Here is a 23129-nt window from a genome sequence, read left to right as displayed (position 1 = left end):
CCCAGCTGTGCAGAAGCTTAATTTGGTGCTTACGCTTTCAAAGGCAGTAATGTGAATAAGCATGAGGTACTGTTGTGGTTTGGGCCAGACTGGCCACTGAAACGAATGACAAATGCTCTCCCCCACCTCTCCCATTGGGGAGAAGAGGAAGAGTGAGAAAGAGACTTAAGAGTTTAGAAGAAACTAAACTACTTTAATGAGATTTTAATAAAATAATAAAAAGAAAATAATGAAATATGTGCAATATATACAAAACCGTATCAAACTTCCAGGATGACGATCATGTCACCAGCAGACACTGGGCTGCTGGGATTTATTGAATACAGCAAGATATCTTCATCTTTCTTGGACTTCAAATCAGAGGGAGATAGCTGAGAGGGAAGGGAAGGGGAAATGAGACTATTGCTTTTGAGCTGTCTTTTGCTATCTCATCTCAGTCATCTGGATGGAAATAAGCAAATAAGAAACTTAGGGCAGCCCTGGGCCCTTCTGGAGAAGTGTCTGCAGGCGAGTCAGCATACCCCAGGGCATCTAGAAGTGTGCTCAACACAATGCCACCTAAGGTCCAGCCCTCCATGTGTAGCAAGAAATACCAGGCTGCTTACGTTGGTAATGCCTCTGGAGCTACAAGTTCCAAAACTGCACAAATATTAGGAAGCATGTGTGGATGAATTACGTGCTGCCGTCTTCCACTTCACTGTGGGCAGCGGTGACCTGCGTTCTCTGTTCGTTGGGCCTTATCCACGCTTGCAGCTGTTATTTCCTATGTTTATGCAGGATTGCTCTATGCTATATAATATACCCTGGCCTGTTCACAAACTACTGAAATTATACTTCTACCTCTTGTGTTGTGCCAAGTGTGTGCTGTATAAATAAGCTTGAGTACAGATATCTGGTATTACGGACGTTCCTCTTAGATTCTCATCTGACCTTATCTACTATCTTTCTTGTCCATTTAAGCTTATGGTTACCTTTACTTATTTATTTTTTACTTCCATACCTTTGCTCGCATATATTCACTCGCCTTACCCTCTCTGTCTCTGTCGTATGTTTTATCCATAATGTCCAAGAATCATTCTTCTTTCTCTGTATGCGTTTTCTTCTGCATTTTCTTCAACTGTCACTTTTCCAGGGAAGAACATACCCACTGTTTAAAGTCATCGGAGATGTTGCATGAAAGACGTGAAATCAATAATAGAGGTTTCTGCATTATTATTAGAAAACATTGATCTCCTATCTGGACAATTGTTATAGTAGGAAGTATTGACAGCAGATGTGCGTGGTGTTTTGATTTACACACTATTGTATTCAAGATGGCACATCATATTTCAGAGTCAGTAGCAGAATTCTAATGAGACTTAATTATTGGTAGAGCTGCAAAGTTTCTTTGCAGGAGTACAGCTTGAGTATATTGACTACAGTAGACACGTTCTGAAGTTTTAATAAAATTAGAAACTCCAGAGTTACTATGTTGAAAGCATCTGTAGCTTGGCAAATTTAAGTTGCTTTTGAAACTGCTAAGACTTAAAAATTATACATACCTCTGTGTGTCATTTTATATGGAAAATTATGTATGTTAGAGAAAAAAGGGGGGTTGTTCTTTCTTGCTAGCATTATTTTGGCATATACAGGTAAATGGTGTGACTTGAATCAACTGTACCTCAATGTGAAAATCAGGCAATTGAAAATTAATTCAATTATTACATAGATGCAATTCAGGCAGGATTATCCTACCTTTCATAACAGTATAGTACAAGGCAAGCAAAACTGTAGGAAAGACTGTAAAGGCATTTCAGTGTAAAAATAAATGGTAAGGTCCCTTTGAAGTATCATGCTTCGTATATTAACAGCTGTACGTTTGGTTTTCATTAAAACCTTACTCAGTAAAAATATGATCTCTAGTAGAAATTCTTTGAATATGGGCCTTGGTTTTATGTAAGTTGGAGCCTAGTTCCTTTAAATCTATGAAGTTACTGTACCAAGCAGCTCTGAGACCAAAATCAGGCCTTTTTAATTCATCCTGCATCACTGTATGAAAGTTTTAGTAACATAGTCCAAAATACTGGTTCATTATGATTCATGGGAAGTATCATATTTCAGGGTGGTTTTTTTTCATTTTTTCATTATTTTCCAAAAGAAATTATATTACCAAAATGACAATTTCCTAGTGGAAAAAGGTACTTAACCTCTATTTTACAGACTTGTATAGGACTGAGATAAATACAATGTTTTTTAAAAGCTGCTTTTGATAACTCATATTTGTCTAATTAGTAATTAATTCTTGTTATTCTCTTGATTAGAAATAGCTGAGGAAGATTTGTTATTTATCAACTATTGAAACGATTGTCTTTCCAAAATGTTATTTGGAAATAATTGGAAAATAAGATTACTTGAGTTAATTAGGCTTTTCAGTGCATACCTTATTTCTCACAAATCACAATCTTTTCAGTTTCTTGGCAGTACAGAAGTGGAGCAGCCCAAAGGCACAGAAGTTGTAAGAGATGCTGTTAGAAAATTAAAGGTAAGAAAGAATGTTTAATGAAATAAAAATAGAATGTAATCCTAACTTGTTTTCACAGATGGGACACTTTGTAAATATTTCTAGATAAATTCATTGGTTTTAGTAGCAGTTGCTTTTACTAATCTCTTCACTGGTGTGTAGGCCCTTCCCTATTACATCCGTATTGTCAGCTGTTCTGCTGTGCAAATATTTAGTTGTCTCCTAGATGATACAATTATTTATAGTATAAAGTTTATGTACCTTATGTACCTTAATGCGTAATGCTTGTTCTTTGGAAACTTTAGGGCTTCGTTGGTACAAACTTAAGTAACAACAATTTGTTTTAGCTGCCATCCTCACTTTATGGCTATTGAATGTCTCTAATTGTGGCACACCAAACGTGTTACCAGAGAATTTAAGAACACAAACTCTTCCTTGACCAAAAAGCTGGTGACTTCAGTAATGCTTGTCCTGCATTTCTCTGGGCTGTGTGTTGCTTGCTACGAGCCCCAGTTAGGTGAGTTGCCTCTTGTTGCAAAACATAGAATACCCACCCAATAAAGGGAAACTGTTGGTGCAAGAGAACAGGAGTGAGAATGTCAAACCATGCTATAAGTGGGCTGTGGTAGCTGTGTAGGTACTGGCTGTCCCTGACTGCTCTCCATCTAAAGCTAATGTGTCTGATCCACATAAACTGACTGTTGGACTGGAGGTGAAGGTTTGTGACACTAGTGTGAATGTCTTCCAGCCTCCAGCTGTGGTACTTGGTGATATATCTGGAAATGATGCTGTAGTGAGAGAATAGTGTTTACAAACCAAGCCTGTTATGACAAGGGGCATTATTGCCTTGTCCTCCAGGTCTTCATATTTTGTTTGGAAAGGTCTGTGGGCACAAACCCCTGAGAAAATCAGATGTTTACAATTTCTTCTTGGTTATATGTCCTTGGGTACTGAGGGACTCGGTAGACAATTAGAAAGTATCCTAGTGAAATGAGGTGTTGAGGGTTACTGATACCATGGCTTTGACTTGACTGTTTGAGTGACAGATAATATGCATAAAGCTCTTCAAATGCTATGAGTTGTGGTAGGGAATGCTGATTTGGTTTGTCTGCTAACTCACACTGCTGTGGAATTGCACTGCTTCATCCTTAGCTGCTTAGAGCTATTGGAGCATTAGTTTATTTAGATGTAACGATTGTTCTGCCTATCATTGTACTTTCCATAACTTTTTGTAGGGTTTACATTATTCATTTAAAAATAAGTTTCTCGGAAATGGACAGAAGATTTTGGGAGTCAATATTGAAAAATTTTATTGTGTGTTATACTATCATAAAAAAGGAAAAAAGAAGGCATGAAACACTACTTTGTAGCTCAGCTTTTAAGACTGAGGTTTCCCTTGAAAAAGCCATCTTTACAAGATTGATTAGTAATTGTGTTAAGGTATTGAAAACAGGAGTTCTTTGCCATTATATTCGCTCTACCGAAATAGTACAGCTGCCTTTAAAGATTCACTTAGTCAATTCTTAGAATGTTTTATGCCAAAAAAGATTTACTCTGCTGCAGTTCATCAGAGACATTATTGTCTAGTTGTTTTCAAGTGTTTTAGGCTAATGTAAGTATGACCCTTTTTAAACGATTGTAGTATGCCACCAGCGGAAACAAAATGTATGGTTTTGTGTGCACCTCGTACAATTTACAGCTAATACTGGAGTGAAGCCTGTTGTGTTAGATGTTTTCTGTTTATAAAATTCCATTACCCTGAGAAAAGTTACTTCTCTGCAGAAATCTATCAAGATAATATCCTGCTGTGGAGAAGTTTGGATTCTATTTCAATGTTTTATCAGACTCTTCCTAAGTAAAGCAACTGCTAAGTGCCTCTGTCTCGCTGATGGAACTCCAGGTTAACCTGGGCCCTCACTGATCACTGGAGGGTTTTGGTGGGTTGGACTGTGTGATGTGGTACTTTGAAATAGTTTACTCTGAAAGTGGGTCCAAAAAGGATTTCAAATAACTGTCCTCTGAAGTGTAGGAAGAGCCAGAACTATTTTCATTTGTCAGCCTAGCACTGAAATTTAAAAGTAGTAATTTTTTTTATGTACTTGTGGTGTCATTGGAGTATGTAGGTATCTGTTCTAACTTTTTACACACGTTCCCTAAATAAACTGCCTTGGAGATATGTGTCTGAATCATTGCTGCCAGAATTACACTATTTTTTCAAGCTTGAAAGTTTGGAGCTTAGATACTGCATGGAAACTTATATAAACACAAGTTTATTAGAAAACTCACGAGGTAATTAAATACAACCTTTGGAATGACTTGAAAAACCTTGGAACAGAATTCAGAGAGCAATAAAGAGGTTTTCGGTTTGAAACAATCCTCAATTAATTGAATACTCATTTCAACATCTATTTATGTTGTGCATCTGAATTCTTTGAAGAGAAGCCTAGAGGTGCTGGATTTTATTATTAATCACACACCACTAGCTTGGATGTAGAAAATGTTAATTAAAAATTTTAAAACAGTGAAAACATTTTGAAAACTAATCTCTTACTTTGAAAGAAAACTTGTAGTGTTTTTTGGAGTAGGAGAGTTTTTAAAAGATGTGTAGTTTGTGATGCTATATTTATATATTTTGTATTATTATAGGGATTTGGTTTTAATCACAATGTTAATCATAATTTGTTTTTCATGAAAATTAATAGCTAGCAGAAAAACAGCTGACTCTTTCTTAGTATTTGGAGCCATTTTTCCAACTGGTGTATGTTGCACCAATAACCTTTTGAAATATTGTCACTGTAAACTATTTTTCTTAAGCCATCATGTCACCAAACTGTATCAGAATAGATATTTGATACACGACTTTTTATTTCTTTAAATCAAAAGATCTTAACTCATACATCACAAAGACTCTTCGCTTGTTGAGCAGGTTTGTGCAAAACTGTAGCACGCCGTTCCGTGAGCTTACTTTTACCAGCAGGTGGAGCTGATGTTCTACAGTAAAATACAATAACTTGGAGGAAATTTTTTTTGATGCTTCATTGTACTTATTTTATTCTGACTACTACTACTGCATTTTCTAAACACTTAAAATTTTTGCTGGGTCAGTTGCAATTTGAATATACAGTTTTTTGAAGCATCTATATTTAATGTTTCTAGAGGGTTGTCCAGTGGTTTTATCTAGTTGGGATTACCCCTTGTGTTTTCAAATTTCTTGGAGCCATGCTGCAAGAGAAAGAAGAAAGTTGGACACTAATATTTTTAAAATGTGTATTTTTATTTCTAAGATAAGATGAACTGTTCTCATAATTTATTACAAACAGTTTTCTGGTCAAACTAATTTCTAGAATGAAATAAAAACTAAGGAAAATGATACCAAGATGTGTCAGAACACACCTACATTATTAAATGTGTAAGTGTTGGTAAATCACACTTTATTTTATAAAGTGAAATGATTACTTTCCTTGATTAATGAAGGCTATAACTTCTAAATCTGACTGTAGGAATGAATTTGGTCCTTCTCAAAAAGTGCTTGAAGCACTGGCAGTGGTGAGAACAGCTTGAAAGATCAGCATAACAGATGGAAAGGGCTGCATATCCAGGCTGCTAGTAAGAAAATGGTATGGAGGGGTGTTAGGGAGAAAACAGATGTAAACACTTGAGTTTTGGTCTGTTCCTTTTGCAGTCTTCAAAGGGATGTTTTTGTGAGGACCAAACTTAAGGCTGTTCTCTTACCCAACTGCTAACTAGTTTCCTTTTCTTCTCCTCTTTCCTTCTATAAGTGGAGATGACCAGATATTGTAAATAGAATTAATCACTTTGAAGCCACTCGAAATAATCTTCATCAGCTCCTTGACCCATAAGGATACACAAAGTGAAGAGTGCTCTTTGACATGCCTCTACACATGCTGTGATGGTATCCTGCTGCTGCCCTTAATTGACCATCAGTGGATATTGCGTTGAGCTCCCTTTCGTGTTAAAGCTGGGTTTCATTTGTTGAAAAACAGAGGAGGGTGGAGTACAGAAAATCTATTAACATTGGGATAAAGAGGTTTCCAGGCAAGCCTTAAAGCCATGACTGTTCTCTTTAAAGTACTGGAGAAAGTAGAATGTATGGTTTGGGACCAGCCAGGGATAGCCTGAAGACCAAAGCAGATCAGATGAGAAGAGGTGAAGAAGAGAATACCTGTTTACCCTCTCTCAAAAACCAACCAAAAAACCACCAAACACAAAAAACAACCAAAAACCAACAACAAAAAAAAAAACACCAAAAAACCACCACACAAAACCCCAAACAACCCCGCCCCCAAACCGCTTACCACCAAAAAAACAAAAAACAAAAAACAAAAACAAAAAAAAACCCCACCCAAAACAAAAAAAAGCACCCAACACTCCCTCAGCTCCCCCCAGCCAAACCAAAAAAACCCCAACTTTAGGGAGTGAGAGAGAGAGAAAAAAAGACTACTGCATTGTCTTCTACACTGTGGTTAACAGATCAATAGCCTTCTTCTCAGTCCGGTGTGTGTTTGGAAAATAAAACACAACATATTCCATAGAAATGGATCTCTGAGACAGCTTTTTCCTTAGCCATCTGTTATCAAGAGACTCAGGGTCACATATCTGTGGCCTTTTCATCCTTTTCCTCTTCTTGACAGCTATTTTTCAGAGGTCGTAATACCCACTTAAAATGTGCCTGAGAGTTTGGACCATAATACGACCAAAAAGATGATATGTAGGCACTGCGAAAGAAATAGGGCCTGTTTTGTTTTTCAGGCATCTTTCCTTATAATGAATGATGTTATGAAAAAAAAGGAAAAGCATCTTCTCAAAGCCAGGTATAAAGCTGTGTGTCAGCGTAGACAACCACATTGCCATTAAAGAGACATCTTTTAAGGTGTCCACATGAAGTGCAATGTCTGATGTCTCACTGGACAGTGTAAAATGAAGGAGTTGACCTCCTATTCCTTGGCTGAAAATTAGCACCCAAAGCACAGAAATGTCTACCTCTGATGTTTCGAGGTTTTTTAATAAACTCTTGAATGGTGCAGTGAGGTGTAAATATTAAATAAAAGCACATAGCTTTGATTTGCGTAGCTTAAATTGATTTTCGATAGAATTTTTTTTTAACCATTATTTCTTTAACTGAAACGCCTGGCTCTTTTTAAAATGTGATTTTTTTCATCGTGTTATTTTTGCTGATTAATCCTCTGATTGTGGTTTGCTAAGACTTGATACGTAAGCATTTTAAATACAATTTTATTGAGTCTCAAAGTATGCAATTTTCCCTGTTACTGTAATAAAAGATAAGATATATGGAAGTTTTCCTTTTTAAAGCTAAATTAAACCACAGAAAATAGATTTATCTGTCTCTGTTCCTTTCCCTAGAAGATTCAAGAAAAATATGATGTTAATTCCAAAACAGTTAAATAAAAGTTAGCTCATCCCACTGAGCCTCTCATATTATTATTGGGCCAAATCTGGGTGTCTTGCCTGAGAACAATATATGTATAAACTAACAGCTTAAGAATTTGGCCCATCATATCTCTTCCCAAGCCACGTTGTGATTCATTATAATTTTATATCATTGTCCATTTTGATGCCAATGGGAGGCTACAGATTTTTACCCTCTTAAATAATCTTTTTACTGTGGGAGCTACAAATACTACTTCGTTTCGAATGTGTGCTGATAGGAAAATATAATGTTTGTAAATCTCCTCTATCCAGAGGTTCCTCAGGGTCCTCTTAGGTAAAATGAGTAAGTAGAAAAAATAGAAGAAAAAAAGCAAATGGGCTGATACCTGACTGAGTGTTAGGATCTGCTGTTCAAATCCTCCACAAGTTTGGGAGGTGGCTGAACTTGGCATTTTGGAGAAGGTCAGATACAAAAGAAATTACTGCTCATATCTGTATGTTATCTGTTACTACACAGAACAGGGAGTGGGCAGAAAAAGCATTAAGACAGTAACTGCACCAGATTTTCTGAATTTATCTACACGTACTTTTCAGTCACTGTATCCCAGTAAACCTTTGATTAAAAAGCTGTTTGTCTCTCTAGATGTCTGTGTTGGAGATTCTTTTCCGTTTTTCCTTTTGCCATTAACTTGTTTTTGATTTGATTGAGTTTCCTACAAAGTGGGTTTCCAGTCCTCTGCTAACTTTTGCAAATATCCTGTGATCTTCCTCCATTTTTTTCAACATCCTTCTGCATTTGAAAACCTCAGAACATAATATTTGAGTAGTTTCTCACAAGCAGCTCATGCAGTGCAGCCATTCTTGTCTTCTTAAGGATCTAATCCAAGGATTGCATTAGTCTTCTCAATTGTAGTTTCATGAAAAGGTCCACAGTTACTGGAAAGCCTACCATGTCATCAAGACTTTCTTAATTCCATCTTCACAGGGTAGTCTCCCCAAAAAGTAAGTTTGTTCTCGTATGTACGATTTGCAAAGTTGATATTGTAGCAGAGATGGGTGTTTTTGCATACAGGCAATCTGTGGTGTTCTGGTCAGTGAGGTATTCTCTGTGTTATTTGCCCCTCCATCAACCTTTGTGATCTGAAACCTTCCTCTGTAATGATTTTCGAGTTCAGATCGTTAGTTACTTTTCTCCCTATTTTTTTCCTCCTATTTTTTCTGCCTGCAGATTTTATCAGTAATCATTTTCCTCCTGGTCATTGTTCAATAATGTCATGCTTAAGAAATAAACCCTGCTGGAATACATTAGAAACATATCTTCCCAATGACAATTTCCTGTTTATAACTGCATCTGGAGACTAATGTAACTAACTTAACTAATACTTTCTTTGTATTGCTTCATTTCCTAAATGTAATGGCATGCAAAACTCAGTCAAATGCTTTTGTCTATTTTGACAAGCTGCATTTTTTTGTAGAACCCATATTGATCATCATTAATTCATCTCACTTAAATTCTCTAGTTCTTGAATTTGATTTATGCCTTTTGAGAGTGGAGATGTGGTAGGGTCATTTTGTTTAACCTTTTTTTAGTATTGGCACAGAACTATCTTCTGGAACTTCCTCAGTGTTGTAAAACTTCTTGACTACTTGGAGCGAGCTTTGGCCAGCTGTCCTAAAACTCGTGCAAGTTATTCAGTTCTACTTACATTAAAAAGTTTTCATGTTGTAGCTGTTGTTGGGGACTCTGATGAGGTGATTACAGTTGGAAAACCAAGCATTTCATCATCATTCTTAACATACACTATGGCTTTCACTCAGTAAAGTCAAATATTATTTATGCCTCCATTACTACACAGAAGTGCTTGCATCTTGTTTATAAACAGACATTTCAAAAAAGCCAGGGTTCACTCAAGTTCAAGGCTGTTCCAATTTGAGGTGTGCCCAGGATTATTTATTGCATAGCTATGCTTCACAGTGGAAACTGAGATGCCCAAACTGGCCAGGTGATCTGTGGGTTTTGCGGTCACTCTATTTAACATGTAGCAAAGTGAGCCAAGCACAAAGCCCTGTTGTATTATGAGATGGGGTCACATATGTCCTCAAAGTTTTATCCAATAAAAGGACATAATCAAATCACAGATCAGAAAGGAAAGGCAGCAGGGTGGGGGTATTAAGTAAATGTATGAAAATGATCTGAAAGATGATTTAAGTTTTATATTCTTTTTTGAAAAAAATATATGTGCTGATTTGGCCTATCATTTTCCTGTTTAAAGCAGAATCTTAAAAATCAAACAGGTTAAATTGATAATATAAAATTTAAGTCAGATTTGGGGGGTGGGGATTAATTAGTCATTTTTATTAAAGAAAAGATGTTTTTTTTCCTGTAGCAGATTTGAATTGTCTTAGAAAGTCAAGAAATGTTGTTGCCCAAAGTGCCCATAAACCAGTAATTAGGTTTTTTAAAATTTTATTTTCTATAAAGTTACTTAATTTTTTTAAGTAAAAAGATGCATATGAGATGACCCCCCCCTTAACTAAAAAAAAAGGATGGGGTTAGTCATTAAACTGTATTGAAGGTATACTCTGGGTATGTGAGAAAGGGGTTTGATGATAGATAGGACGGGAAAAGGATGTCTATATTGCAAGAGCTACATACATGATACTGAAGAGAGGCATAACTAGAAGTTATGTTAGGTATGCTTGACTTTTGACTAGCTCTTTTTCACTAGTAAGTCATCATGTACAAACCTTCATAAAATACGTAGCTAATACTTAGTAATCCTAGCTGTTGAAGTGTAAAGTGGGTATTTAGATTTAAGAATTGGTTTTGAGAATGGCATGGAGTGGTTTAGGTGGGGTTTTTCAGGGGGGGGGGTTTGGTGCTTTTTTTTAAAAACTAACTTGTGAAGCATGTGATACTTATCAGCTAATGTGATACATTAATCAGGAATAAATGGGATAGGTCATGTTACTGTATGAATTTAGCAGGATTAATTCTAAATTTATTTTTAGTCACTAAAATTTTCAATAAGTGTGTGTTCAAAATGAGGAATAAAATTGGGAGGAAAGGGAAAACAGGTTAATTATGGGCTTTTAGGGTGGTTTGTAAAACTAGTTAATAATTTGCCGTGAATGGAGCTTCCTGCAGGCTTCCTACAAAATGAAATGAAATAGATGGAGACAGTCATGCTGTGTAAAGCAGTCGAGTTCATAGAAAGATTTCCCAAGTACTAATTGGCATGGGAATAGGTACAGAACAAGAACCTAAACTCCCAACTCTCACTTAAATGATTAATTAAAATCAGAGGTTTAGGTGTTGGGGGGGTGGGGGTGTTGTATCAGTTGGCTACAGCCAAGTACTTCAGAATCACAAGGTAATTCAGGCTTCTGCCTTCCAGGTCTGATTCTTCCTAAGATAGGTTAGCACCCTTGTTGACATCCTAGACTCTTTATGCCACTAAAAGTCGTTGTCCTCTCTGACATGTACTGATGGTGAATTATGTGCTCAATTTTTCTTAAACGGGAGCAAGTTTGAGGATGTTGTGTTCAAACATATAGCTGTGAAGCAGAGTCTCCAGCTCCTCTGGCCTTCAGTGAGTTATCGTCTTTATTTATGCATTTAAAAATACCATTCCAGGATGTCAAAGACTTGAGAGGAAAAGGGCTGGTAACAGAGCAAAATATAGAGCAATTCTTAGCTTATCTTTGCTAAGAAAGTTACCCAAATTCATGACACTTCTTAACTGCCATGCAGTAGCAAATTCTAGATACTCTGCTTATTTTATATGCAGTGATCATGGGAGAAAGACAAGTCAGATCTAGCAGCTAGAAAAGGAGATATAAAATGGAAGTCGTATTGAATACAGCACATTACCCCACCCAGTCATATAAAATGTTGTCTAGCCATCATCTAGTGAACTGTTAGCAAATAAATCCCGAGAAGATAACAGAAGAGATCAAGTATGTAGCGCTTTCACACTGAACTTGTTTAAAAGAACTGATTTTCTTAGAGGAATATACGGGAAGTACCCTCCGTGCACGTGTACAGAAGTGAGTGTAGAAATAGTGGGATATGGAAAATATAACAATATTCACTGCTCAACAACCGAGCAGTTGAGAAACTGTGTGAAAACTTTCAACTGCGTGAAACTGTTCTAGAAAGCTCATGCAAAAGCTTAAATTAAGCGCATAAACAGCAGATAAAAGTTTCAAGAGGACCAGCTAAGTAATTTTAAAACATTTTTTCTTGAACTGTAGGAATATTCTATAGTGTACAGTCAGAAATGCTGTTCTGTGCCCAATTGTGACTTTGGGAATTGTTGGTGTTGTTTACAAGACCTTTTAAAGAAGGAGGGAAACAACTTCAGGTGGAGGGAGTTGAGACGAAATGAGAAGTAATAAAATAAAAAATAAACCTTATTATTAATGTGGTTGCTGTTGTATTTTTCTTCTTGTATTTTTCTTCTTGTAGTTTGCCAGACATATCAAGAAATCTGAAGGCCAGAAAACACCCAAAGTTGAATTACAAATCTCAATCTATGGTGTAAAAATTTTAGATCCAAAAACAAAGGTAAGAGACATATAAGTTTATGGGGCTAAACTAGTAATTAAATATTGTTTTAACTGTATTTAATGCTTTTATTGGTTTATATTTTACAAAAGTATTTTAATGAAAGACATTGTTGCTGGAAAATTCTTCTAAAATACCATTTCTTGTTACAACACATGGGTGACGTCTTCCCAGGAAGGTACATGATACTCCAATATACAGACTGTAGCTAATGTGGGACTTGTTTTAATGTGGGAATTGTTTTAATCTTTTCACACCAGAACTTTTAAACTCTGAGGAAAGTGCAAACACTGTGGTAAATAAATAGTAATGCTGCATATGAGCAACGGATCTTTCCAAATGGCCACCATTGTGTAGGTTCCCACATGTAGCTGTTTGCAGGTGAACAAAGAGACAATTTGTTGGCAGTGACTCATGCTTCGTGATGCTGGTTTGGAATTGCACGTTTCTCAAGCGTGTTATGCATTTCTCTATAAGCTTCATGTAGCAGGCCATAAGTACTATTGCAGGCTGTTCATCTGGCGCAGCTTGACAATGCCTTCGTTCTCAGCAGTTAAGTCCATTGAGTCATTCTGTGGATGAGTTTTCTGTTCCTTTGTTTGCTCTGGTATTTTGGAAGGGGTTATAGAGTAAGCAAAATAGCCTCCTTGCAGACTTCAAAGAGGATTAATGAGATAAATATAATCAAGCTAAAAGTGTTTATTCAATAGTCAGCAAGTCTTGACATCTGAGTGCTCTTAAATCTTTTGTACATATGTTGAATGTTGGATTTGAATGAACTGTTTGTTACTGTTTCTTAATTCTGGAGTAATTGCTACCATTCATAGAGTGATGCTGCCTTTTAAGAAAAGGTAGCTTTAGTTCAAGGTTGTATCTACTTGTAACCCATATTTGCTTTGAACTCTTGATACAACCACAATTCAACAGTTCTTAACCAGAGGGGGCAAGAAATATCCATGTCAACTTTAATTGCAGTTTTTGCATCTTTCTTACATCATAGGGCAGAAAGGGGTACTAAACCCCATATCTTGGCAAAAACTGTTTTAAAATAACAATTTTAAATGCCAAAATATGTTAGTCTTCCTGACTGTTGCGGCAGAGGTTAACAGAAAGCTGTGGGACAGAAGTTCCTGGGGGAATAGGAACATTCTAATCTGTTAGCAGTGTTATTATAACTCAAATGGTGATTGACTATGAGTAGTCTTTTTATGTCCCCCACTTCGTTTCTTAAAGCTACATGTAAATATAAATTTGAATCAAGTTTCTTTCATTTTGCAAAATTTTTAGATGTTTAAGGAAATGACTTAAATTCTGTGTTATCATCACTGATTACAATATTTTTTTCCTATGCATTTTTGAGACAAATCAATATTGTTAGATAGGTATATTGGTTTACATTCATGTAGTGACTATTAATTGTCATCATTGTGGTAGGAACAGGAGGCCTGCTCGTGTATCAGGACTTGATTTCTCTACTTGGGACTTAAAAAAGGAGGATTAAAGAAAAGTGGTACTGTCCTTAAATGATATAAAGTGGTTACATGGATCTATAAACATAAAGGAGCCAGAACAAGCATACGTTATTATCTATCTGTTAAACAGCTACAACAAAAAGAGATTAAATGTGAGAGAGATTTGGGAACATAGGAAAAAAAGGATACACAGAAGAATGGCTGTCAAGATTGTTGAGACTGAGAAAAGGAACCCAGCCGGGGGGGGAAAGATTGCCCATGTGGTCTGCTTTTTAAGAAATGGTTGTGTGCAGAGAGGGCATGCCCCTGTTTATGAGCTTATAGCAATCTGGGAACCCCGGTGCTGCACAGAAACTCTTCTTTTTTTTTTTTTTAATAGATAATTGTTCACGTCTAAACTGCATATTTTCCGTTAAAGCAAATACTTTCCCATGTAATAAGCCAAACAAAATAAAATACCAAGAAGAGACTTGTTGAAGAAAAATAATAAAAAAATACTTGAGATAGTTTATTTCAGTCTTGTCAAGCTCTCTCAGCTGAAAAGCATTGCTGCTGCAACTCTTTAAATAGCCGTAGCGTGCTTTTTAATGGAAAGTGTATTATAGTATCTAAAATATGCAAATAATAATGTTTAAAAGCTGATTATGTTGTAAGCAAGGTATTATTATTGTTATTGTTGTAAGCAAGGTGCTGGAGCGGGTACAGAGGAGGGCAACGAAGCTGGTGAAGGGCCTGGAGCATAAATCGTACGAAGAACGATTGAGGGAGCTGGGACTGTTTAGTTTGAGGAAGAGGAGACTGAGGGGTGACTCATCACTCTCTAGAACTACTTGAAAGGACATTGTAGAGAGGTTGGTGCTGGTCTCTTCTCACAAGCAAATAGCGATAGAACAAGAGGGAATGGCTTCAAGTTGCAACAGGGTAGGTTCAGACTAGACATTAGGAAGAAATTCTTCACAGTAAGAGTGAGCAGACACTAGAACGGGCTGTCCAGGGAGGTGGTTGAGTCACCATCCTTGGATGGGTTTAAGAGTCGCTTAGATGTGGTGTTGGGGGATATGGTGTAGGGAAAAACTTTGTAGAGTAGGGTAGATGGTTGGACTTGATGATCCCAAGGGTCTTTTCCAACCTGAATGATTCTATGATTCTATGACTAATTTATTTCTCTGTGTCCCTGTATTTGGGTAACAAAGTCCTTTTATTTCTATTTTCTATATTTAAGATAGAAAGGTAAGGATTTATTTCAGTAAAACCATTTAAAAAAAAACCCTGGGAGATGATGGAATCTGAAGATGGTGTGCACCTGGAAAAAGAATATTTACATAATCAGTCCCTAAATAAATTGCATAGGGACACAAAACAACAGTAAAACCAATTTTCTAGAACAGAAATTACCGTCCAAATAAACACTTCCAGATAAATGCTGTCCAAATAAAAGCTTCCTGCTTACGTTCAGTAAGAATGGGAACATTTGTTAGGAGATGAGTTTGCTAACCTCTGTTATACTTTAAGTCCATTTTTGGGTGCTCTCATATACAATGAGAGACGTTCAAAAATATTACTGCAACTTGCCTGCTCTTTTGTAGACAAGGAAATCCAGAGATTTACTTTGTTCATCTTTTTCCTGAGCAAGTATAGTAGTTTATTGAAATTAATCTTTCTTTTTATTTGCAGGAAGTCCAGCACAACTGTCAGCTCCATAGGATATCATTTTGTGCTGATGATAAAACTGACAAGAGAATATTTACTTTCATATGCAAAGACTCAGAATCAAATAAGCATCTGTGCTATGTATTTGACAGTGAAAAGTGTGTAAGTATGCAAGATGCTTTAAAAAAATTAGCATGACTCTCACAGATTTTGGTCTGCTTTGAAATAAAACAGGAATGATTAATAAAGGCATATAGCCTGCCTGTTAATTGGTGTCACTTTGACATAATCGTTCATGCCAGTAGAGAGCCTTGTAACTTAGATGCATTAATTTAAAAGAGAGCCTTTTTCTTCATTGATCTAAGGTAGTTTCCTGGACAATTCTTACTGCCCACCTCGGTCTGAGGCCAGGCATCTGCAGTACTCTCAGAGAACGGACTGCATCCCACCAAACTTGAAATATTTCCACAGCTGTTTTGCAGAGATTGCTGCAACCCTGTGGCTGACCCTCACAGGCTCTTCTGCTGATGTGTCTGCCTCAGACATCTTTTTTTTTTTTTTCTTTTAATTTTTTTTTTTTTTTTTTACAGCAAAGTTCCCCATTCTCTGCCCACCCCACCAGCACATCTCGAGTTTGTTAATGCTGTGATGCACTACCAGAGAATTCATTGCACCAACCACTGACAATTCTCTCGTGTCTGAGACAGAACAGGGCAACTGTTCAAAAATGTGCAATAGCAGAAAAAAAATAATACTTTAGGACAGGAAATGAAGAAAATGGTGTCTAGCTGCAAGCGTGTCATGTGCTTACCCTGGCAGAAAGTAATTAACAAATAAAAACACTGGGATCGACACCAAAAAAGGGTGTTTAGGGTTTGTTTTGTAATCTGGAGCCTCTCTTTTTGTTTTATTCTGAAGTAGCTGAGGTATCATACTTTTTTTTTTTTTTTTTTTTTAGGAAAAAATGCATACTGACTTCTATTTATATGCAATTATGTAGCTTTATGTGTTACCTCAGTGTTCCTGATTGTTTTGTTGTGCACCAGTTGTTTCAGTGCCTTCAGTAGATGTTGTTCAGAATTGCTATACACTTCTGTTCATTTCTCTTCAAATTTCTATCCTGCGCCTCTTTTCACACATTTCCATGATTTTAAATTGCCCTTGCAGTCTCTGCACACTAGAACCATTTTTATTTCAGACCAATGCACTGTTTCTTCTGCTCTCTAACCTGATACTTCACTTTTTGTACCTTTTTCCTCTGTTTATTAGTATTATCAGATTTTGAAGGATCCCACCTCAGTTGCTTCTTTTCATTTCAGCCAACCTTCATCCTTCCAAGAAGCCAAGAACACGTTGCCAGTGTCCATACTTTTCCTTTGCTAACATAAACAGTTATTCTCTAAAGCAGACCTAGTTCAGCTTTTTTTTTGGTCTAATTCAGTCTAATTTTATTAAAATAATATCTCGTGATTTTTTTTTTAATAAAGGTGGCCTTATGGGTTTTTTTTTTTCCCCAGTAAAAAGACAGAGGGGTCTTCACACACCTCTGCTGAATGATTTTACTGTTGCACTGATGGATGAAAGGCTGGGAACATCGTGTTCTGTACCATTTTTGTGCATCCAGCCATTCATGTTCATATAGGTAGTGAAGGAAGAATGTTCTCGGCATTGAGCAGAATGCTCTGCTTTCACGAGAAACAACCAATTTAAGGTTTTTATTTCAGTAAAGAAGAGAAAATTCTAGTTTAGCTTTAGCCAGATTAATGTTTTTTTTCTGATTTTTTTTCACCTGACAAATTGTTTAAAAATAAAAAAGTTATTACTTACTGTGTTTACTTTCTGTGCTGAATTTCTAAGGCAAATGGCATATCCATATATTCACCTTGATTGGTACCTTTTGTAAGTCAGCGTTTTTTTCTGAAACCTTGGTGTGCTCAATCAACTTCTTGTACACTTATTTTTACCCTTGTTATTTTTAAAGTAGATTTTTTGCACCAACTGTGTATACACATCATAACATAGGACACAAATCAGCATAGAACTTCTAAATTATATCTTGCACATACAAATGCAAAACTTGGATTTTTGTAGTCGTAAATACTTGCGCAGATAAATACGTTTATCTACAGTACGCTGACTGAGATTTTCTAGGACTTGTATAAATAAGTGTAGAAATTGAAATATAAAAGCAAGAGGGCTCAATACATCCATTAACATGAAAACATTAATCCATTAAAACTAAAACAATTAATTGATTGAAAAGCCTGTATTTGCTTCACAGATCATCAGAAAAAGACATACTACATCATGCTGTCGGTATTTACAGAAATCAGAGGCATAATTTATACTGAAAATTAGCTAATTGTATTCTGACTGTTGAGTGTCCCTTCTTTATCCAAAGTATTTTTAAGTTGCTTTCATAGCATTTTCTGTCAAGGTATTTTGCTGAAGAGTATTCGCCATGCTCCTTTGTAGTGTTGACTTCATGCTGAATCAAGCAAACCCTTTGAATATGATACATGGTGTAAAGTATTTTGTGATCATCTGAAATTAATGTAATTATATATAGTATTCTTAATGTACTGATTCAATCTTATGTTTTATGTAAAGGCAGAAGAGATAACTTTAACAATTGGTCAAGCATTTGACTTAGCTTACAGGAAATTTCTGGAATCCGGAGGAAAAGATGTTGAAACAAGGAAACAAATTGCAGGTTTACAGAAAAGAGTAAGTTCTGAACTATGTTTTTTAAAGAGATAAAGGAACATGCTATTGTATTTGTGTTATCTGCCTTCTAAGGTGCTGTAATTTCCAGCATTATTCTTGGATTGCTGAGAATTGCAGCAGATACTAAAAAAAAGAAAACTGAAAAAATACCTGATAACTATGAAATGGTATTTTAAGTTTTGCCGCTTGCAAGGTCATTAAAGAGAAAAGCAAGGTTGAAATATGGAAGATACAGAAATTTAATTATTTTTAGTAATTGTATAACTAGTTAAACAATGCTTGTAAATCATGAGATCTCAGATTAAACTTACTTTCAATGGATGCTGCTGTTGAAATGAATTAATACCCCGATAGCTGTTGCAATAACCACTTGCTTTGTAGATTCAAGAATTAGAAACTGAAAACACAGAACTGAAAAATAAAGTTCAAGATTTGGAAAACCAGTTAAGAATAACACAAGTGCATGCATCTCCAGTAAGTACATGAACGTAACTCTTAATATCTGAAGTTACTCTAAATTTATAATCACTGTGTTATGATGATTATTAGCATCTGTGCTCTTTCAAGTGATTGTGATTAACATGCAATGATCATGTAACATATCTGTTGAAATGCAGTATTGAAGTAACAGTAAGATTGTGACAAGCCAACAAAAGTGCAAATTCCAGTCTCTCAAATTGTGGTTCTTTAATCACCTTGTCATACCTATTTGTTGCTGCTTAAAGACAGTAAATACTCATTCTAGTAGACATCTAAGCATGCTACCTAAGGATGAAAAGCTCTGTTCTGCACCTAAAGGAGTCTTGTTCAAGAATGCTACTTTGGATTTTTCTGGGAACTTTCCGTCACAAGCATATTGTCACTTACAACTGACATTTTCTAAATGATTTTTTCAAAATTTTGCCTGTCTCAAAGGAGTCATTAGGTCTCAGGAACTAACACTGAGTGCGCAGGTAAAAAGGAGCAAGTGCAGATTCCTTATCATTGGAAATGTCTAACGCTTTCTGCAGTTTCTATAGGATATCATGACAAACGTGTTTTAAAATGGCTAACTGACAGTTACTTGTGTCTAGGCAGGACCTCTAAAAATACAGGTTGCATTGCAGACTGATCCTAATGACTCCCCTCTTACAAGCGCATTCTATCTATGCAGCATTAGATAACTGTAAAAATAAGTAAAATTTCTTAAAGTAGGTATAGCAAAATCTTAGAAAAGGATGGACTGCTTTTAAGCTGTGCATTTGGGGCCACCTTGATTCTGCCCTCAATGTACATCATTTCATTTGCAGTGGATGTTTAGAAATTTGGGCAATGTAAAAATAAGTTTATGGTGGTGATGACAGATTTTCAGTAGCGTCTGTGCACTCCCTTGGTATTGATTAGATGGTTGTTCCTGTGAGGAACTGGCATTTCATTTTACTGAAATCTCTTTAGAGAAGAGAGCCCCATAAATTATAAATACTGCATAACTCCCACAGTGAAAATTGTAAATTATGGATGTGTTCTCACTTATGAAGCATTCAGTGAAAGATAATCAACTTTTATTGCTAGATTTAAAATCAGTTTAGTGAGTTCCTTAATCTTTTATTTTCCTTAATTAGGATGGAAGCTAGTTTGTTTTTATTTATGAATATAATAACTAAATATATCTTTGAATTCAACTAAACAGGCTTTTAAGTCTCTTGTGACAGATGCATTTCTCTTTTATTTAAATTAGTGAGCAACTTCATAATTGTATTTAGCAAAAACCTAAAAGTATCAGCAATGACCAAAATATTTCCTGTAGGATGTGTAGTGCATATTTATATTTATTTTGTCTTTTAAGACAGTGGTATCTAATTCCTTATTAATGAGTTAAGATCTAAATTTGTAAATTTGCCAGACTTTTGTATTCTCTCCCTAGATGATGTTTTATTGTTAATTACTATTGGCACAATGTATATTCATATTGCTTAAATATAACTTATGCTACCACAAAATTATATAATAATTATTGGTAATTATTAGTATTAAAATATTAATTAATTTTAATAAATCATTACCAGCTATTATTTTTCACATATAATTTTACTGCTTTATTTACTCCTTAGTCTTTGAGAAAAACTACACAAATGTTTCCTGTCCCAAATTTCTGAGTTTCTTCGTGATTAGAATTGCAGTAAGAGCCACCTAACAGCCTGTTTGATATCTAAATTGATTCTGCCTCAAAATAACCATATATAAATGATTTGAATAAATATTGGAACAGGTTTCCCAGAGAGATATGAAGTATCTGTACTCCTGGAGATATTAAAAACTTCCCTGGACGTGGTCCTCGGCAGCGTCAGCTAATTGGGTCCTGCTTCAAGCAGGAATTTGGATTCGACTACTTTCTGCTTATGCGATGCTTTGATCAGTTGTGCAGCCAATGATAAAAAGGAAACATTTTCAGGAAAATGTGTTTCTCAAATCTATGAATGTAACTGTATCCGCAAACACTATCAACTTTTGTACCTTACCAAGAGACATCATTCAAGTAGGCCTGTTTTAAACTAGTTTGTGTGCGTTGTAAATCAAAGCTCTTAATTGTGCTAGCATAAGAGTAAGTTTATATAAGTGCAACAGGTTGAAAATAAATGAAGGAATGGAATAATGAGGTTATGAAGTGACAGTTCAGTGCAGGGAAGAGGAAGCACAGATTTTTTTATTAAGATAGTTTGATGAGTGCCTGGAATAGCAGTGGATAGGATTTGATGATACATAGCTGCTCTTCTACTATGTGAATAACAAATATATACAAAAGAAGGAAATTACAAAGAATTCATAAGACAATCAATTGCCCGTCATAGTTTGCAATTACTTTTATATGCTTTTAATTCCAATCAATTATCATTTCATGCATCCCTTTGCAAAGTTTCAGATCCTATTGGAAAAAAAAAATAGAAACAGTGCAAAGAATGTTTTCCTCTATTTGTATATTTCTGTGATGAAAAATAACACTTTATTTTTAAAAAAGTTTTTAGAGACTTGATTTTTTTTTTCTGAATTTAAACTTAAAACTTTTAAGTACCACATTGTTAAAAATACCTGTACTACTGCTGCTCTATTTCTTCAAAAATAGCAAAGAAAAATCGCAGTTCTGGCAAGATCATTTTGTCAGAGTAACATTCTCAAATCTGATGATGATAGTATTTTGTTAAATACTGAAATAAAATAGCTTGCATAAATGAAACAGAATATCCAGCATGGGGAATATTACCTTATCTGAGTCACTTCCTAAGCATTTTTGGTTAGATGGAGGGAAAATTTGCTTCCCTGCAGATATTCTTCATGTTACATACTATGAACATAACACAATCATTCTCATTATTTAAAACAGGCTTATAAAACTATAAAGTTTAGGTTTTTTCACAGCTCTCATATTTATGTTATTGAATTATAGAATCACAGAATCATCTAGGTTGGAAGGGACCTTCAGGATCATCTAGTCCAACCATCAACCTAACACTGACAAAAAAAACCTTCACTAAACCATGTCCCCCAGCACCATGTCAACCCGTCTTTTGAACACCTCCAGGGATGGTGCCTTAACCACTTCCCTGGGTAGCCCATTCCAATGCTTGATAACCCTTTCAGTGTAAAAATTTTTCCTAATATCCAACCTGAACCTCCCCTGGCGCAACTTGAGGCCGTTTCCTCTAGTCCTGTCGCCTGTGACTTGAGGGAAGAGACCACCCCTGCCTCTCTGCAACCTCCTTGCAGGTAGTTGTAGAGAGAAATAAGGTCCCCCCTCAGCCTCCTTTTCTCCAGGCTGAACAACCCCAGCTCCCTCAGCCTCTCCTCGTAAGACTTGTGCTCCAGACCCCTCACCAGCCTTGTTGCTCTTCTCTGGACCCGCTCCAGCACCTCAATGTCTTTTTTGTGGTAAGGGGCCCAAAACCGGACACAGTACTTGAAGTGGGGCCTCACCAGTGCCGGGTACAGGGAGATGATCACCTCCTGAGTCCTACTCACCACACTGTTCCTGATACAGGCCAAGATACTGTTGTCCTTGGCCACCTGGGCACACTGCTGGCTCATGTTCAGCTGGCAGTCGACCAACACCCCCAGGTTCTTTTCTGTCAGGCAGCTCTCCAGCCACCCTTCCCCAAGCCTGTAGCGCTGCATGGGGTTGTTGTGACCCAAAACATATACAGACCCAAAACATACAACATCTTATACAGAGATGCCAGTGCCAAGCTAGAGCTTTCTGAAGCTTTTTTAGACATCATAACTAATTTGATGTATTTATATTTAGCTAATTTGACACAGGTATAACTCCTTATCTGTCAGTCCAGTTTGCTTTTATTCTGTGCACTGAGGTCTAGGGTGGGATTGTTTAATGATCAAGGGGAAGTTTAGGCCCTTATACTTTATATCCAATACGATAAAAGCACATGCACTATTAACTGACATCACAGTAAGTTGTAAAGAAATGTTCATTTTCACAAGCCAACTACAGATGGTTGTGAAGTTGCTTCTGTTTATGCTTAAATTGATTGGATTTTCTTATTTTATGCTTTCCTTTTTCTGTTTGTTTCTTTGCACACTGCTTGTACTTCTCAACATTTGCCAGATGTGCTGAAATGGCTTTCCTGTCTTATAGGTTGTTGACTGTGCTCTTCCTTTAGTGATTAGTGCGTGGTCACAGAAACACTTGGTAATCAGCAATTGATTTAGCACTTCAAAAGTCAACACTAGCAACTTGATTAAACAAGCATATACTTAAAGAAGCAGAAGATGTTGCAAGGGCCTGTGATGACAGTTCACAGAACATGACAAA

General features: G+C 36.2%; 1 protein-coding gene across 3 annotated transcripts in view; it reads left to right on the top strand.

Annotated features, from left to right (window-relative positions):
* GULP1 (GULP PTB domain containing engulfment adaptor 1) overlaps nucleotides 1-23129 on the top strand; it is a 163808-nt gene that overhangs the window by 115190 nt on the left and 25489 nt on the right. For all 3 annotated transcript variants that reach the window (XM_074145052.1, XM_074145049.1, XM_074145051.1), the window contains exons 4-8: nucleotides 2450-2521; nucleotides 12381-12479; nucleotides 15626-15763; nucleotides 18212-18328; nucleotides 18710-18802. In XM_074145052.1, coding sequence (XP_074001153.1) covers nucleotides 2450-2521; nucleotides 12381-12479; nucleotides 15626-15763; nucleotides 18212-18328; nucleotides 18710-18802 — 519 coding nt within the window. The remainder of the gene's footprint in view (nucleotides 1-2449; nucleotides 2522-12380; nucleotides 12480-15625; nucleotides 15764-18211; nucleotides 18329-18709; nucleotides 18803-23129) is intronic.

The sequence above is a fragment of the Numenius arquata genome, chromosome 3, assembly GCF_964106895.1.
Source record: "Numenius arquata chromosome 3, bNumArq3.hap1.1, whole genome shotgun sequence".
In the NCBI taxonomy this organism is placed as follows: Eukaryota; Metazoa; Chordata; class Aves; order Charadriiformes; family Scolopacidae; genus Numenius; species Numenius arquata.
The sequence above is the reverse complement of the archived record's forward strand: the minus strand, read 5'-3'. Positions and strand labels throughout refer to the sequence as shown.